The following is a 19,229-nucleotide window of genomic DNA, read 5'->3' on the forward strand; positions in this document are numbered from 1 at the left end:
AGATACTTTGGTCACCTAATGCGAAGAGAGATCTCTTTGGAGAAGACCCTGATGCTGGGAAAGATTGAAGGCAAAAGGAGAAGAGGACGGCAGAGGATGAGATGGTTAGATAGCATCACTGAAGCAATGAGCATGAAACTGAGCAAACTCAGGGAGGCAGTGAAGGACAGGAAGGCCTGGCACGATTTAGTTCGTGGGGTCATGAAGAATGACCCCATGAACTAAAGACTCAGAGATGACTTACTGACTGAACAACAACAACAACATATCCAACACCTTGTCTTGCTTTTCACTTAAAAGTCATAAAAAATAAATCTTCATTTTCTTGTATTAAGGTGTGATGGTACTTACTAACCGGGTGTTTTCAGCCTTGTTCCTTTGAAGGTGTCTAAGTTCATTAAAATCATTAATAAGCAATTTCTGAAGGTAGTTGGCAAGGGAAGTGCACAAACATAGTGTCCTTTAAAAGGCTCTATTTGCGTCTAGAGCAAAAATGGCAAATTCCCCCATCTCCAGGTTTCCCTCCCCACCATAGGTCACTGGCTTGCAGTCTCTTCATAAAGAAAAGGAACAACCATAAGAAGAAACAGTTTATGCACTTTTGCATTTCTCTCTTTAACCAGAGAGGATCAAAGGAGTCGACCTGTTAACTGGCTACTAAAAAAGTCTGCACATGTCAGCTCTGCATTTTCATGAAGCCATCTTCAGGCGGCCATCTTCCGTGGAAGATTGTGTTGTAATATTGTACACCACCTGCCATCTTTGACTTTGCTACCCTTCTAAACTTGTCTGTCTTTCTGTCTATCTATTTAATGTACAGTATATTGTCATACACTTGCACACTCTAAACAGCTAAAAGGGTTTTTTAAAAATCACAATACAAATGCAGTAATAGAAAAATAAAATACATATCTTGTGAAAAACAAAACATAACATTTGTATATTTACATTAAAAGTGGGCTTATATGTCAACCTGGTTCAGTACCTGTGGGAACATCTAGATGGTCAAAGCCTATTTAAAAATTGTCAAGTTTCAGGCCATGGGTGGGAAAGTGGGGGCAGATTCTGTTTCATAAAGCAAGGATTTCAACAGGGAAGGTACACCTTCTGGATCTTATCAGATGACATTCTTTAATTGATAGGACACAGAGCATGCCATCTCAGTAGAATATACCTATGCGTGCACATATATTTACATTATACACTTCTCTTTCTCACATACATATTCACATGCATTCATATGAGGACTTATTAGGAAATTTGACTTATTTAAAGCAAAATAGGAATGCTGAAATATAGAAATAACCCAGTATTAACCCCAGATAATCAGTTTATCTTTACCATTTGCTGAACATCAAAGGCAAGAACTTTGAAGGCTGTTGATGATTTATTTTGCAAAGCTGGGGTGAACAATGCTCCTGACTTTATTGTAAATATTCCCTCTGTTTCATGGTAATTTGCTCCTGATAAAAAAAGTATATAAATGAGAAAGCAAAATGTTTCTCTCAATTTGCTGTTTGTTTAGACTGTTTTTTTGTGTGTGTGTGTGTATTTTTTATATCTCTGAATATGGATCCACGGAAGTGAAGATGGAACAAATATTCAATTTTATATATTTTATAAATTTTCATTATAAAAAGTTCTCATTCTATTTCTAGCACTGAAGCAATGTTAAATGGAGTGATGAGCCTCTAGAGAAGGTGAGAAAACATGGGGCAAGGAATCACTGACTTAACAAACCATCATTGGAACAACTGCAAGAAAATAATTTTAAAAAGCAGAGAAAATAGGAGCCTGGCAGCCCAGGATAAAATGGCTACAGAGAATAGTGACCAGCCACTGGAGGGGAGGGAGCTAGGCAGGTGCTGTAGCCAATCAGATAGATTCTTACTAGATCAGAAATATGTAGGCCATATATAGAAGGGCTTAAGACAGCTTAGAAAACAAAGCAGCTTCAAAATATGGGAATTGGTGGAGGATGACACCATCTTTTTCTGCACTCAGGAAACAATAAGTGGCCCATTCTGGCAACAGGATAAGCAGAAAGTCCAGAACTTCCCTTAGTCATAAAGAATAACAACATGACTATTCTGTATTAATGTTGCTACAGATGAGGACTGGGGTGAGGTGGGGTGGAGTATGTTTTTCTTGAAATCCAAGTCTTCTGTTTGGAAATTCACTTGGGTTTGATACATATTGGGAAAGCTTAGGTCTGTGTTTCTGGACAATAGTGCTGTGTTCTTTTTTAAAGATATAAGGATATGTGTCATTCAAGCCCTATATTAGTGCTTTCTTGTAAGAAAAAAAAAAGTTCCTTAATATTGGACTCTTTTATAATATAGTAAGTGTACTGGTGCTGATGAGTATATGATATAAACTGAGTTATTAATTTTGATTTCATAATCTTTTTATCCCATTGTTTCCTTTTGTTTAATGATTGACAGACCATCTTGGAAAGACTACCTAAGAAAGGCTACCTAAAGCTTAGGAGTTGTTTTTAATTCAGACTAACAAAACACAAAGAAAACTGATGTAATCCATATAAAAACAAATGTAGGTGGTTTTAGTCATAGAAATCAATAGTTTCAAGTTGTATTGAAGTTGCTGAAATACTAGTGAGAAAGCAATAACAGGCAGCCAGTTTTATTCAGTATGAGACATGGTGTTAGGAAACAGAATACTTCCAGAGTATCATAAGAACCAAGGATTAACATTTTCCTTGGGTATGAAACATACTTTTCTAATGTGCAGCTTTGGAAAAAGACTCTTGAAGTTTACAGAGACCACATTCCAAAAAGTGATGGTTAGAACACAGATTTAAAGTTAGTTTAAAACAAATTAAATATAGCTATTACTTTTTAGATATATACTTAATAAATATCTTATTCTACCACATTAAAAATTACAAACTGATAACTTTTGGAAGTCTCTAAATACCACAGCCATGAAATTCAGGAGCAATACCTCAGCTTTGAATTTAATCTACATTCTTTTTTTCGGTAGAGCATTCTTCCTGTTATATGTTGATGGATTGCTAGCAGAAATACGGAAGTCCACAATGGAATGATGGCCCAGACAAAGATCAATCATTTTTGTTCATAAGGGGCCTCTCCATGTACTAAGTGAGCAAGTAAGGTAAAGCCAATGTAATTATACTCAATTTATTATTTTTTCTAACTAAATTCTTTCTTTTTCTAATCAGCATTATTTTTCTATTTTAAATGTGCACATTTGTATTCATGTTTTGCACTTTTATATTATTATATGCATTTTCATATATACTTTTCCAAATATAAAGAATCTTGCCAACAATTTTTGATAATACAGTTTTATTTTGTCCATCTAGGAATTTATGTGTACACTTTTCCAAAATATATGACTGTTTTTATTTTTGTCCTCCAGAAAACTTCATCAGAAAATTTGGAAATGTTTGATTTTCAAGAAATTATTGCATTTTGGTTCACATATTGGTTCAGAAAATATGTAATAGTTACATTTGTATTAAAATTCAAATATATATATCTTTTCTCTGCCCTTAAGTGGGAACAGTTTTCTTTTTCTTGTTCTGTATCAATTCCAACCATGTAAGGGACTTGGGAAAAGATATAATGCAGTAGAGTAGAGGCCTCATAAATCTGATGACCATATATCTATCCTGTCATCTAGTAATTGTCTGGTCTTTTGCAGTCCAGATTTGGTAAAACATATTACTATTAAAAGACAAAGAAAACAAGAGAACAAAATTTGATAGTGCGCTCTCTCTCTCTCTCTCTCTCTCTCTCTCTCAAATTGCATATTTCATGAAGTTGGTATGACAACAGGAAGAAAACAGATTGCTTTGGTATTTTTTAAAATAATATAAGCATGTGAAACTTTGTATAAACCTTGCCAGCTAACTTCAAACAAAAAACATACTTTTAAGGAAGGAGGAACCTATGCAAATTTAACATTAAAATAAATAATATACTATAACTTTATTCTGATGAAGAAGAATTGCATTATGTCCTTGAGAATTTAACATCCATTAAATCACAGGATCTCACAACCATGATAATATATCATTGCAGAATGGAGTAGATGCTAGGACCAGTGGAGATCTTTCTATTTCCATTTTTCCTTTCATTTTACATAACATTTGATAACATGATTTGAATATAATAATTTCTCAAATATTTAAATTAAAGAAATTCACACAAAGATATACAGTAAATACCAAATCACTTTCATATAAACTTTAAATCCAACCTGTTCCTTGTTGTCATTATTTCATAGAATACATGGTTTCGAGTCTAAAGAATGTTTCAAAGGTAGAATGTCTACTTTACTAATTTTAATATTTTTTTTTCAAAGAAGCATTAGCCAGCATAGTGTCAAACATAATGAGCAATTAAATATATCAACAGCAACTTAAGAGTTTTAAATGTTACCACAGAGCTAAATTATAAAGTTTGCTTCTAGCTTCTTACCTTGTTCAGTTGTCTTGTTGAACAGCCACAAAAATGTTAATAAAACAGTACAAATACATAGGGACATTATAAACAGAACAGTGAGCAAAAATTCATAGCTGTTAAAAGGAACATTTCTTTTCTTGAACAATATTTTTGGATTCATTTTGAGTTGGGAACTGAAATTCCTGCCAAATGCATGTAAGTCTGACAATAAAAGTGATAATCTGGGCACAGTTTTATACCAGAGATGATTGCAGTTAATTATTTATTTTTTATATATGCTGGACTCAACATTTCCAGAGGTTTATACCATAAGACATAAAAACATAGTAAAAACTTTAAAAAACACAAAAGATTTTAATCATAATGTTTTTAGTAATTTCAGTTCTAGGTTCGGGCACACAGTATACTTTATACTCAAAGAAAAAAGATATTAATGGTAGAAATCCATAACTCCTATTCAGAAGATAATATTTTTCAAGATAATATATGTACATATTCAATACCCAAGGCTGTAAATGTTAATTTTCAACTTTGCTTTATCATTTCATCTATCTGTTACTAGTACAATTGTAATGGCATTGCCTGTTGTTACTTTCAATTGCTTGTTTTATAGTTTCTTGGAAGTTCTGGAAATTATGGATCAATTTACTTTTGCATTTGGCAAGAGATAAAGTGTAAAGCAGCAACTGAGAATTTCTTTGGTGGACAAAAAACACACCTAACATATTTTGGTAGCCTGTGCAATGTGAAGTGGTTAGAGCAATGACATTTTAAGGAGGGTATGGAGTAAGTTCTTTGTTTTTTGTTTTTGTTTTAAGTTTCATATTTAGTGTACTTATGTGTTTCGCAGCTCAAAATGGCATTAAAATAACCGTTTACAACCTTTTTACAAATTATGATTGCAGTTCTGAGGTGTGCAAAAGTAGAACTGAGGACCACCTGTTTCCATGGAGTGAAAAGTTGCCATTCTATGTAGCTGGAAAAAAATAGACATTCAGACATGAAGAATGAATGTGTGACAGGAAACAGTGGATATGAATATGCTATGCTAGTTCATTACTATGCTTTTAGCATGGCCAGCCCTACCAAATAGTACTTTGAGACAACTTCCTTAGCTGGCAAACTCTGGAAGGCGGTAGTGGCTTATACCTTTCCTTCTAAAGAAAGAGAGAACTACGGTATATACAGTATATCACATAACCTATTCTGATCACTAAAATCTCCTGCTGATTTCATGTGTACTAGAAATGGTATCTCAACAGCAATATTAAAGAAACATTTATATGTCACTTTCCATATGTAGCATGGGATCACATGCCACATTATCTTCCACTGCAATCAGAAAAATGCTTGGGGAAACATCTCATTTTCTTCCACAGGTTGTAAGCAGTAGTTTGCAGCAGAGAGTCTTTTTACACTCCTGTAGTTCTATATGCAGTCTTCAGTTGTGTGAAGACATAAACATAGAATGCCTCTTCCTTCAGACATTTTTCCTCAACTCATGGTCAGCAGCAGATCTGGTGACAGGAGTTAGAACTAGCAAGCCATTCATGCAGAAGAGTCTTGAAGAGGCTTCACTTAATATTACCAGTGGAACTCATCAACCCTAATAGTGCAAGGTTATAACATATATGAAAAAAACTGAGCATGCAGTTCTATAAAGTAATAAATCATGGGAAAGGTTGTTGGTATTGGTCCTGCTTACAAAGCATAATGAAGTTTTATAATTTTACCAAATTTTAATATATGGACTTTTTCATGATAGGGGAAAAATATAACAACTCCCAATTATATTTGGGAGCATTTTCTTTCTTTTCTGGAACTGCTGAGCATCTGCAATAAAATACTGTAAAGGACTAACGTAGAAATCATGGGAAACTTTGCAAAGTGTGTGTGTGTATGTGTGTGTGTGTATAAATAAATAAAATCTTACCAGGGTATCTGAAAAGCCAAAACTTTCTTGCTGAATTAAATTGCCAAGTAGCAACATTTGGTATATTGTTTTCTCAAGATAGATAGATGGTATAGAAATATTTTGCTACCTAGTGTTACGTACAGTTGCCATACTTTACTAATATAGGGAATATTTGTACAATATATATATATTATCAGACACAAGTCAAAACAATTCAGGAACTGCTCCTGTCTGTGCTCCTGCACTCTGAAGATGCCGGTCACAGGTGCTGGCGAAATGTTAGGAAACAAGACTTCAAGACCACGGCCACACAGCCCGGAAGACCCACACCAGCCAATTCAGGATACATTATATTTAAAAATGGACTCAAATTGTTTTTGGAGTTAATAGGTCAAGTATGTCAACCCTCTTCCATAAATGGAGAATGCCTCTAACGTTTTAAAATACAAGGTGGAACTGAAAAATCCTTATAATTTGATATAGCTCAACTATGACATACTGGGACTTCAGAACCATATAATAAAGTCTCTAGAAACATATCCACAAGTCAATTTCTTTTTTATAGTGACGGCTACTGAGAATTTGCACAGAGTCATTAAGTGGATAGGAACAGCCTCACAATAAAGCTTTGACTGACTAGTTAGACACCTGATACCAAACACTGAATTTATCCTACCAGCAATAAAATAACAATCCCTCTTCAATTAGGGGTTGCATTTTACTGATCTCACATTTCTTTTAGGTATATGTTATTTTATTTAAGGATTCCTGAATTATTTTTGAAGCATCCTGAAATGCAGTTTGCATCTACAGTTTTACTCCAATAACTTATGATCAGTAGTTTCTGCAGCAAATTGCTATGACACAGAAATGACTATATGCCTGCAATAATGTAATCACAAATGCTTCAATTCAACTTGTGTCTTAACACCTCACAGGAGTATGTAAATTGAGGTATTATGTCATCACCCATGGCCATCATTTATCCCCTTTGCTTTCTCATAGATGCCCAGGCTTCTAATATGATCCTATGGTATGTTTAAATTAGTAGGATATCAACTAATATAGTATTATACTATATTAGTATAACTGATAGTATACCAGTTATGGGCAGAAAGATCTCACCTTAATTTCTTTTTTTTTTTAAATACCTTTTTTCATTTAACATTATTTAAATGTTTTCTCTAAGTATCAGCCAGGCTAGGATGCTGACTGGCTTCTTTCCAAGGCACTAGGTTGATATCTAATGCAGTAACCCTGAAGATCTCTATTATACTGAACTTTCTGCTGGGTCAGCGTTATCTGCAGCTCCTGTGAGGGTTACAGTTTTGTTGTGGTATTTTTATTCTCCCTTCTTAATCATGACTGCACCAGTGAGAGAGAATGTACTGAGGTAGGATGGGATTCATTGTGTTTGTATTTCTTTAAGAAGCATTCTAATGCTAAAATCTACAGAAGAAGAAGAAGAAGAAGGAGAAGAAGAAGAAGTTATTTGTGGGGAAATGATTTGGCTATGTGCACAGGATTGCCCTTCATTAACAAGATGAAATCAGACTCAGCTTTTCTGTGGCAGCTGTGTTAAATAATTGGCCCATTCTGCAATGCTGGCTGCTGCAAAAGTAAGTGGATAAAGTACACTGACAGATCTGCAATGAAAATCTAGGAAAGGCTGTTGCTAGCTGCCTATCCATATTTAGATCATTTACATGCAGGAAAACTGGAAGAGTTCTGAAATACAAAGCATTTGACACAAACCTAAATCAGCATGATAGCCAGGTAAAATGTCAGGTCATAAAGAGATATTAATGGATAATTATGGGATTTTTCCTCTCCTTTATGCTAAATTATTTTAACACATCTGATTTCCTCCTTCCTACGTCTACTAAAAATCTGGGCTGAAAAAGAACTTGAAGATCACTATATTTATTTCTTTGTAACCTAGTAGTAATCTGAAGTTTTGTAGCCCAGATCTGGCAGCCCTGTTTCTTACCCAGGGTTATCTCTTTCAGCAAAAATATGCAAGCCATCAATTGGCATCAGCCTCCTGTTTGAAAGAACTAACACAAAACTCTCCAGACTGCATACATTGTGCATACATAGTATTGGACAGTTGGATCAGCTAGCATAGCATTGTCAAGATGGACTGGAAGTTGCTCTCCATAGTTTTAGGTAAGAGTTTTCCAGTGCTACCTTGTGATGCAGAGAATTGACCGTTGAGCTTTCTACAAAGAGCACACAAACTGTGCCAAAGTACTTTGACCCTGTTCATTGTAATAACTTATCAAAACATATAGTGGCACTATCTGTGACATGGCATGGCCTAACAGTATCACTGTGCCTGGAAATGCTACCTGAAGAGGTTACCGAGAAGTAAAATTATGCATTTTTATTTACAGTGTGCCAAATTTTGCAAAACAAGATAACATCTGGAGTTGGTTTAAATGAATTCTGTGCCCAAAAATGTGTTTTGAATCCCTGAACTAAGTAAAGTTCATAATCTTACTATATAAATTCTACTTCTGACTTCATACCCCCTTAGCTTTTTTTCATTTCAACAGAAATGAATTAATGTTGCAAAGTAATTTGGAATTTAAAAATCTGTTATAATTCAAAACTAAAATTCTGATATACACTTGCTGCAGAGTAAATAGAAGAGATTTCCAAAAGATGAACAAAGTAACATTAAGAGAAAGGTCAGTAATATGATGCAAATAGTGGAATGGGAGTTTCAAATGTAAATAGCGGAGAGTCTTGGATTTTACCCAATTCCTTTATATTTTAAACAACATACAAGAGGAGTTTAAAAATAGTTTGTGATATAAGGGGACACAACTATTTATACCATGTTATATTTTCTTAGTTTTCATGTTTTGACCAGCAGTAGCATCCACAGGGATGGATATGGCATTGCTACTGAAGCCTTATTTCTTTATATATCTATGTGTCATATGCACATGTACAAAAGAGGCAGGGATGTGATTGCAAAATTGCTCCCACCATTTTGCAGATTATTTTACCCCCCTGCATCTTTTTAATTAATTCATTATTATCTTTGCTAAAACCAGCTATCATAGTTTCCCACCCTGAAAATATAAAAAAGAAAAAAAACATTAGTATGAACAATTATACTGTTATCCTATTAGAGAGCATCCAATTCGTCAATTGATTATTATTATTTTTTTTGAAGCGTGGGATAGTAGAACTATATTAAATATATAAATAATTGAATATATAATTTTGCACATTTGTTCTTCTGCAGAATTTGTGTTTTAACCACGTTGAGGGTTCAATGTCTTTGTCAAATAAATATGAAAAATTACACTGTTTTGCCTGGAGTAGCACTACAAACATAATTACATTTTGACCAGTTTTTTTTTTTTTTTTTCTTCTAATCCTGTTCTCTTTAGCCTGTTGGTTCAAACCTGGTAGAGAAGATAGGAAAGTGCCATGCTGGGAACTTATACATGGCCCACTTCATTCAATGAGCATAGATATCTAGATCACAAATCACAGCATCCAAGATTATTTTGGCATTTCTTCTTTTAGATATATGACACTATGGGGGGGATTAAAAGTTTTAATTTTAATTGTGCTGAATTAAACTATTTAAAAGATTATGAGTATTATATATTAAATAAATATTAGATGTGCCAAAGTCCTTTCTGCCAAAGGTAAAGATTCATGATAGAAGTGGAATTGAATCAGTTCTGTATCTCTACTGATAATACTAATAGCAGCAGAGGCAAGTACTTCAGGAAGATAAAAGGGCACTAAAGTAACACTGGTGCCAATGTATATGCTTATGGTTAATGAGAAGATCAATTATTTAAATACAGTTTGGTGATTGGCAAAGTCTTACACCTGCCATCAAAAGGAGATAACCTGCATATTTTAATATATATCTCCCTTCTGTCAATAATTGAAACCTCAGAAGGCAGTTCTGCTCTATTTGCAATATAATTAAAACACGTTTAGTGTATGTTAATAAGTATAATTATTAAGAAGTTATTTATGTAGCATGTCATTACGTAAGCCACCTTCAGTACTTCTTGAGTTGAAAGAATATAAATCAACTAAGTAAATGTAATTATATATAATAAAATACATGTTATACAATAACCTTAAGGCAATATGGATAGAATAGGCTTTTTCCCAGAACAACTTGATTCTCACCTTTAATATTTTCTATTCTCATTTTCAACCATCCTGATTTTCCAATTTATTACTACGGTGTCCATGTAACACGATGAAGTCCCCTGTCATTTGCAGAATTAATCTATGACTATGAATATTAATCTATGAATATGTCTCTTTCTTTAGTAACTATGGAGTTTATGCATTTTTGGCATGGATACAAACTGCTCATTTTTATTTTTTTTTTAGCTTTACTTTTTTAAATATATAATTTATTTGTAGGAAGTTTGGTCTTCTTTTAAATAAAAGTTTTCAGGGTGGTATACAGTAAATTATAAAACAATAATATCCTTTATGTAAAAGGTTACAAAAATATCACAACAGAAACAGTAATTAAAGCAGTCATAAAATTCAGCAAAGCGGATAAAACCAAACCCAAGACAAATTAATTGACACGCTAAAATGCCTTGGGAAATAAAAAGTTCAATTTCTGCTGAAACAACAAAGCTGCTGTCAGATGAGGTGGATGTGCAATAGGCAGGTTACAACAGCAACAAAGTCCTAGCTACTGGTGGCTGCTCATCGAACATCAGTTGTAGGAAAACATGGAGAAGAACTTCAGATGAAGACTGCATAACTCACCTGTGTTATTTGGTTCAAGACAATCTTTCAGACATTATAGTCCCATGCCAATTTAGGCGTTATAGATTACATCAGGCCTTTTTGAATTATGCTTGTAACTGGTAAGAAGTGGTTCGGGGCAGATAAATTTCACCTCAAAAGAACTCTCTTATCTACAGTGAATATAATTTTTTAAGCAGTATTATATTACCAATCTTTCAATTTTCAGCTTTACCTGGAAAGAAATACCATTAGACTTCACTTGGCTAAAATTAATTTTAAAGTACAGTAGACAAGCAGTAGTGTACAGAGCAAATGGTTTCGTGTGATTTTGATGTCAAAATGATGATACCTGTGTAGTGATATCTTCATGCAAATACCACCATTACATACTGTATTTGCTGCAAATTCTTAAGTGACAGCATTTGTAAGATGATGTGATCACATATATTTCATCATATAGGCCCACTTGCTACCCCTGCCCATGTGCCCAGGTATACAAGTTAGCATCCTATAGATGGGTACAGAGAAACTCCTGGAAAAGAAAATCTAGGTCGAAGCATGAGCATGAAATATGCCCAATTCAGATAGCTTATCCAGGTCCTCACACACACACACTTTCTCTCTGATTGGGAAAGGCAATTATATGAGACTAAGCAGTGTCAGATTACGAAAACTGACCCTTTATAAACTACAAAATAACATGTATCTGTTATTTTTTTAAAAAAATCTCTGTTTGTTTTACCATTCATTTTGTGTAGCTAAGAGACAGTTTGATTATAAAATTTCATTGTGCATAATAGCAGTTATGACTGCAATGAAATCTCTCACAGTTAAATCCTCTTGTGTAGGTGTAAAGCCAGTATGCGTCATAAAATCATGGCTTTCACTATTTTTTAAAATAGATTTTTTAAAATCCTTTATTTTTAAACAATTAACAAGGAGAAAGAAAACAATCTCTCATGAAAAAAACAATGTTATGTTCTTGATTTGCCCATTCATCTGTTATGTGTAATCTTGAAATATTTTTTTTACTGGCAAATGGTTGACAATATTTCTCACAAGCTTTTGTGTGTTGTATCCCTTGATAATTGGGAGAACAATTTTACAGAAGTAAATTTTTGGAATCTCAAATTGCTCTGTCACATTTACTTTCTCTTCTTTGCTAAATCTGTAGTAAACAGGGAAACTGCTGAAGGAAGGATACTGCATGCCCTTTTAAACACCTCATGGGAAAAGATATTCCAGATACACCTCCACAGTAATCCAATTAACTTCTTGCTCCTAATTAGCACTTCACAGTGGATAACTGACAAGAGGAATGAGAAATAAGTATGAAGAAAGGACTGATGTGATGGTGGGCCTTTTGATCATAGAAAATGCCTACGATCAACAGCAAGATGTATTGGATGGCATGTCCCCAAATTCTGAGTCATCATGCTTCTCAAATCACTGAGTTGCATTTAGAGAACTAGGTAAGATGATTGCCTCTAAAATTACTACATGGTGTATTTTCCTGCTCTTGCCAGAGACAGCTAATCATGTACTAGAAAGGGAAACTTTGTACAATTACTTTAGGGCATATAATAAGGTGAAAATGTTACAGAGAGGAAAAGGCAAAGAGGTTAATGCTGCCTAGATACTTATATCTATACACACGACAGGGGTAATGCATGCAATTCTTTTTGATTCTGTGGGATGAGAATGGCGTTGGATTCTTTCCAACTCAGAAGTTCTATTTATTAATAAAATGTTAACGAACTAACCATTTAAGTTCATATATCATAAACCTGAATTGAAAAAAAATTAAGTGGATTATTTACTGTATTTTTAAGGGGAAAAAAACCCACTCATTATCACCATACCTACTTGACACTCTGATTTAATAAGACATTCCTCATTCACATAATATTTCTGGTTAATTTGATTGATAGATTCTAAAAGGAATTTGATATCAGTGAGCCAGAGTATCTCATTGTATTGTATGATAGTATAGCAAATTAAATCAACTCACTGTAATGCATATTAATTCTCTTTTATTAGCAGGTATGACTCACAAATGCTTAGTTCTGCAAACTGCTTTATTGAGTAGAAACATTTGGCCTTCATTTTATTTGTATTCCACTCTTTTTTTTTAATAAGAACTTTATTAAGTTATAAAAAGCATAAACGTAAAAGCAAACAAGAACTAATAATCAAGGAGAAAAGTAGAGAACAAGACAGTGAGAGATACAGAAAGAATGCAAAAGTGATAAAAATAAAGAAAAGGGGAAAAATTACAAAAATAATAACTTCCAACTTCTTATACAGCAGATGTAGATAAATCATATAATAACCTCTTACTCTAAAACTATATCTTAACATACATATTTTGTATAACCTATTAATTTAACTAATCATCAAATCCATATATATCATAATTTCATTTTTTCTGTCTCCTGCAAAAAGTCCAAAAGAGGCTTCCAATTGTCATTAAAGTTAGTCAATGATTTTTCTCTAAGCAAAGCAAAGCAAAGTCAATTTTGCCATCTCAGCTAACTTCATCAGCTTCACCATCCATTCTTCCATTGTAGGTAATGTCGAGTCTTTCCATCTTTGAGCATATAAGAGTCTAACTGCAGTTATTATATATAAAAACAAAGGTCCATGAGCTTTTTCCAATTGTTTATCCATCAGTCCCAAAAGGAAAGTCTCTGGTTTTGACTGTATATTATTAACCTTTAAAATCTTTTGAATTAATATGTGAATTTGAGTCCAGAACTTTTTAGCTTTCTTACATGTCCACCAAAGATGGTAAAAAGTCCCTTCTTGTTGTTCACATTTCCAACTTATGTTTGAAAACCTTTTGTACATTTTTGATAAACTTTCCAGTGACAAATACCATCTGTACATCATTTTATAGAAATTCTTCTTCAGGTTATAATGTATTTCATCCATATATTTTCCCATTGTTCCATTTGTACATTATATCTACATTTTTTAGCCCATTTTATCATACATTCTTTAACTTGTTCATCTTATGTTTCAAATGTCAACAAAACATACATTTTAGCAATAAGATGTTCATCATTAGTACACAATTCAGTTTCAAAACATCTTTGTTCCATTTAAAACCATAGGTCTTTTTATCAACTTTAAATCTTTCTTCAAGTTGTATACATGAAAACCAGAGCCATTAATGTCCTTGTGATGTCAAATCCTCTCTTAATTTTATTTTAATTTCTCCTTGGTGAATATCAAGAATATCGCCATGAGTTAACCATTTCTGCTTAGTTACCGTTTCTTTCCTATAAAATGCTTCTTGTGGATTTTTGGACACAATCTAGGTTTATATGTATTCCAAATTCTCAAAATGGCACATCTAATAAAGTGATTCTTAAAATCTACTTTTCATGCAACTAATACTGACTGATCAACAAGATAGATTTGTGGGGGTGGAAATTGAATTACAAAGAGTTAAAACTCTATTACTGGGACTTGATGCTCCAAATGAAGGTAAAGCAGTTTTTTATAAAAGACTCACAGAACAAGTGATAAATTTTACATGTAAGAATTGGATTTTGATGGGAGATCTAATATGTGGATGTGAGAAAATTACTTTATTTATTTATCAAATTTGTATGGTCGCCCATCTCATTAAAAAGTGACTCTGGGTGGCATACAACACTTAATTAAAAGAACCAATAAATATGTAAAAACATTCATTTAAAAAAAAAACTATAAAAAAGCACAAGAACAAGAGAGGATGATGTTAACCACAGTAAGGGAGCCACTGCAAGATTTACCCGGTCTCCTGGGAGTCCCAGGCTTGAAGGCATAGCCAGATTTTGAGGGACCTGCAGAATGTTAAGAGGGATGAAGCTAGCTGCCTCACTTCCAAGGGGAGAAGATTCCATAAGGCAGGTGCCACGGCACAGAAGGCTTACCTCCTGGGATCTGCCAAATGTAATTCCCTGTCAGACAGGATCCGTAGCCTTGTCTGTCACACCTGATGGGATGGGCAGATGTAATTGGGGAGAAGTGGTCCCTCAGGTAACCTGGCCACATGCCATGAATGGCTTTAAGGGTGAAAAATGGTACCTTGAATTAGACCTGGAAGCAAACTGGCAACCAGTGCAGCTTGTGTAGCAGAGATGTAATGTGTGCCATTCTAGGGGCATACATAACTGCTTACACCACTGCATTTTGCACCAGCTGAAGCTTCTGGATACTTTTCAAGGGCAGCACCATGTACAGTACATTATAGAAGTCCAATTGAGAGATGACTGGGACATGACTGGCAGCAAGCAGAGCCCCCCAATCCAGGAACAGGCGGAACTAGCACACAACATGAAGCTGTGCAAAGGCCCTCCTAGCCACAACTGCCACCCACTCCTCAAGCAAAAGTCATGAGTCCAGGAGGACCCTGGATTGCAGTGTCACCCCATCTAGCACCAAAGATGGCATAGTCCTAGAACCAGAAGACCCCAAAACCCAAAGCCACTTAGTCTTGCCAGGGTTCAGCTGAAGCCTGTTGTTCCCCATGCAGACCCTCACAGCCTCCAGGCACCCGGATAAGATGTTCACAGCATCACTTAATTTGCCAGTGGCGGAGATGTATAATTGGGTATCATCAATGTACTGATGATAACTCATCTTGTAGTGGCAGATGAGCTCACCCAGCAGCCTCATGCAGATATTAAATAGGAGAGAAGATAGCACTGAACTTTGTGGCACCCCACATAGTAGGAGCCGAGGATGGGATCTCTCCTCCCCAACTATCATTGACTGAAATTGGCTCCAAAGAAAGGAGGCAAACCAGCACAGCACTGTGCCACCCGCTCCCAATCCTCTAAACCAATCCAGAAGGATATCATGGTTGATGGTATTGAAAGCCACAGAGAGGTCAAGTAGGGCAAGGATGAATGCACAATCCCCATCCCGCCCTCACCAGAGATCCAAAAGTGTGACCAATGCTGTTTCCAACCCGTACCCAATCTGAATCCTGACTGAAAGGGATCCAGATAATCCGCTTCTTCCAAGGTCCTCTGAAGCTGCTGCACAACCACCTTCTCCATCACCTTTTCCAAAAATTGTTCAGTATAATGGGGACCAGCAATGGCTTCTGGAGAAGGGGGTGAATCAAAGTCTCCTTAAGAGGTGAAGGAACAACCACTTCACTCAAAGAAGAATCAACCATTGCTAGAACCCACTCACATGACACTCTCCTGGTCTGCTTTATCCAGCCAGGAGGGGCATGTATCTAAGGAATAGGTTGCTGAGCTCACAGCCCTAAGGACCCTGTCCAGTTTCTCAGGACCAACAGGTTCAAACTGTTCCCAGGTAACCGGGCAAGGCTCCTCCCTAGGCATCTCCACCAGACCTGGAACAAGGCTGGTGTCCAACTGAGAACAAATCTGAGTGACTTTGTCTGACAGATGCTTGGCAAATTCCTCCACGCACCTCTGAAGAGGTTCTTCAAGCCCCCCTTATCCAGAAGGGCTTGTATCATTTGAAGCAGGGCCACAAGATGGCTATCTGCAGATGCAATGAAAGCAGAGAAGTAATGATGCTTCACAGCCTTTATTGCCACTAGGTAGGTCTTAATGGCAGCTCTAACCCATGTTTAGTTGAGTTCATCCCTTGTTGAGTGCCAACAACACTCTATACGTCTCTTCTCTCACTTCAACTCCCTCAGCAAATCCTTAAACCATGGGGAGTGGTGGGATCCCTGAGAAGGGAAAGGTTGCATGGGCACAATCTGATCCAAGCTTCAGCTACCCCCTTATTCCAAGCAGTGACCAAGGTTTCAGATGGACTGTGCAGCAGACAGCAGGAAAAACCCCAGATCCCTCTGGAACTCATTTGGGTCCATTAGTTGCCAGGGGCAGAGCAATCTAATGGGTCCAGCTTTCCTGCAGTGGATAGTGGAGCCAGAGAATCCCATGGTAATCAGGGCATGAACTGACCATGACAAGGGGAACAGCAGAATCTCCCTCAAATTTCAGATCACTTAGCCACTGCTCCGAAAGAACACCAGATTCAGTGTATGGCCATTGTCCCAAGTCAGGCTCTGGATGATCTGGAATAGGCCCATGGCCATCATAGTGGCCATGAACTCCTGAGCGACCTCTGACCCACTCCTAGAGAATTTCCCAGACAAATTTTTAAGCAGAACACTCCTCTTTAATTCTAAAATACAGAAGATTGCTACTGCTGAACCTAAGAAAATAAACCTCTATAATCTTCAGAGTTCTATAAATATTTTACTGGGCATATCTGTCTTTACCCTGGGAAACTTTCAGAGTCTTAATTCACACAGTTTTTTGCAATCTGTAAGTACTTGACTTTTGGATAGTTGGAAAGTTTTACTTTTTGCTTCGTCTTTATGATTTTGACAAGGTCTAACATTTGTGCCAGAACCAATGCAGCAAAGCTATTTAAATAATATTACATAATTATCTAAACCTTGAGTAGTTTTATAGAACTTTAGGTGTTTAAAATTCTGGTCTCTTTTGAATACAACCTTAAATTGCCCTAATTATTATTACTGATAGTTACTGTATAACATGCAAGTTTCATAAATTAACCAGGAGTTAATCTGTGTAGGAAGCCTGTCAACAATTCTCAGTTGACTAGTTTACATATTTCTCCAAACTACTGTGATTTCCAAACCAAGTTTATGGTGAGCAAATGTTGTGAATTCATAAAATTGTGTCTTATTCAATACATTATGAATTGCTCGACATAAATTATTTAAGTCAGGAAATATAGCCAAATGGATCTGCCCTATCTATTTAAAAGTAAGGTTTTCAAGTTTGTTTCCTTCAAGAAATGCTTTCCATGTTGATTTGTCTGTAAAGAAATGTCTACACCAAACTCCTATATGGTATATATAATTCTGCTGAAATTCACAACATATTGTCATTAGTACAGTTTCCTGAAATGGTCACTGTAGTCATGCATAATCTCACGTTATAAAAAATGAATAACACTAACTTACTACTGCAGTTCAAAAGAACAATAATGATCAGCAAGCTATATTTTTAAGGAAGATAATTCCATATAAATGAAATTTGAGCAGCTTCATTTGATGTCTTTTAGGTATATGGGATTACAACTCCCACTACCAGAACTTGCATGACTACTGGATGTGCTCTCCTACTTGGAAAGCTTAGTTTACAAAGACTTAATATTTCCAGATAAGCTTCTGGAAGGAGAAGGAGAAGGAGGGGGAGGGGGAAGGGGAGGGGGAGGGGGAGGGGGACAACCAATACTGCCTTGCAGCACAATAGAACAATGAACTTTCCTTCTAGAAATAAAGTTTTTATTTTTGTTTTTGATCTCCAGCATTGTTTCATTGTGCTTGTCCTAGTTTTATGCTCATGTTAAAATATAATGTAGGAAAAAAAGTTGCATTGTAAATGTTCAATTTAGGGTTATATTCTCTTTTGAATGCATAATTCCCATTAGTGCTAATGATAATTATATGCACGCACCTGGGGAAGAACCACGTCCCTGAGCTATTTTAAATAATGAAAAAAAGAAGTAAAGATAAAAGCAATTGCAGTCATGCTGTTTAAAAAATCTTTGCTCTTGTGGCCTACTCTTTTACTTGAATTCCTGGGTGGCCAAGCCTTGCTGCATATCAATGAATATACTTTATTCCACAGCAGTGTCCTTTGGGGAAAAGGGGAGCAATCATTTCAATTTGTTTACTGCAAAAAGAAATGTCTAAATCTTTTGCAGTATACAAGCTCCTTGATTTTTTGCCTTTTTTTCTTCTAAGCCATGTAAGATAGGAACAAGGTTTGAATCAGCTTTATTTTACCTCCTTATTATTTATAATGTTGCTTAGATAAGTGCCTCTAGGCAGTTTGTAGTATACCTAAATGAAAAACATCAATAAAAATCAATAGATTAAAAACTTAAAACAGTATCTCTTTGTTGTGTTCAGCTAATGCCTCTCTTACCCAATGCCCTGAAGAAGAGGATTGCTTTTGCCAACTTCCTAAAGGATAAAATGTGAGGACTAACCTGACCTCAGGAAGCAAGTCTTTCAAAAGTGACAGGAGAAAGCCATGCTGTAGGTCCAACTTTATAATCTTTCTAACAGTGGGCACTGGAAG

At 35.5% G+C, this 19,229-nt stretch overlaps 1 protein-coding gene across 6 annotated transcripts in view; it reads right to left on the reverse strand.

The window, feature by feature from the left end:
* TMPRSS15 (transmembrane serine protease 15) overlaps nt 1-4,670 on the reverse strand; it is a 90,148-nt gene extending 85,478 nt beyond the window's left edge. For all 6 annotated transcript variants that reach the window (XM_088144601.1, XM_088144600.1, XM_088144598.1 and 3 more), the window contains exons 1-2: nt 4,467-4,670; nt 1,342-1,463 (exon numbers count right to left, since the gene is read on the reverse strand). In XM_088144601.1, the coding sequence (XP_088000727.1) occupies nt 1,342-1,463; nt 4,467-4,611 (267 nt within the window). In that variant the 5' untranslated portion in view covers nt 4,612-4,670. The remainder of the gene's footprint in view (nt 1-1,341; nt 1,464-4,466) is intronic.
* Nucleotides 4,671-19,229: the final 14,559 nt, after the last annotated feature.

The sequence above is a fragment of the Python bivittatus genome, unplaced genomic scaffold (genome assembly GCF_059951505.1).
Source record: "Python bivittatus isolate LINGU-HERP-01145 unplaced genomic scaffold, Pbiv_v1 ctg000350_np1212, whole genome shotgun sequence".
NCBI classification, from domain to species: domain Eukaryota; kingdom Metazoa; phylum Chordata; class Lepidosauria; order Squamata; family Pythonidae; genus Python; species Python bivittatus.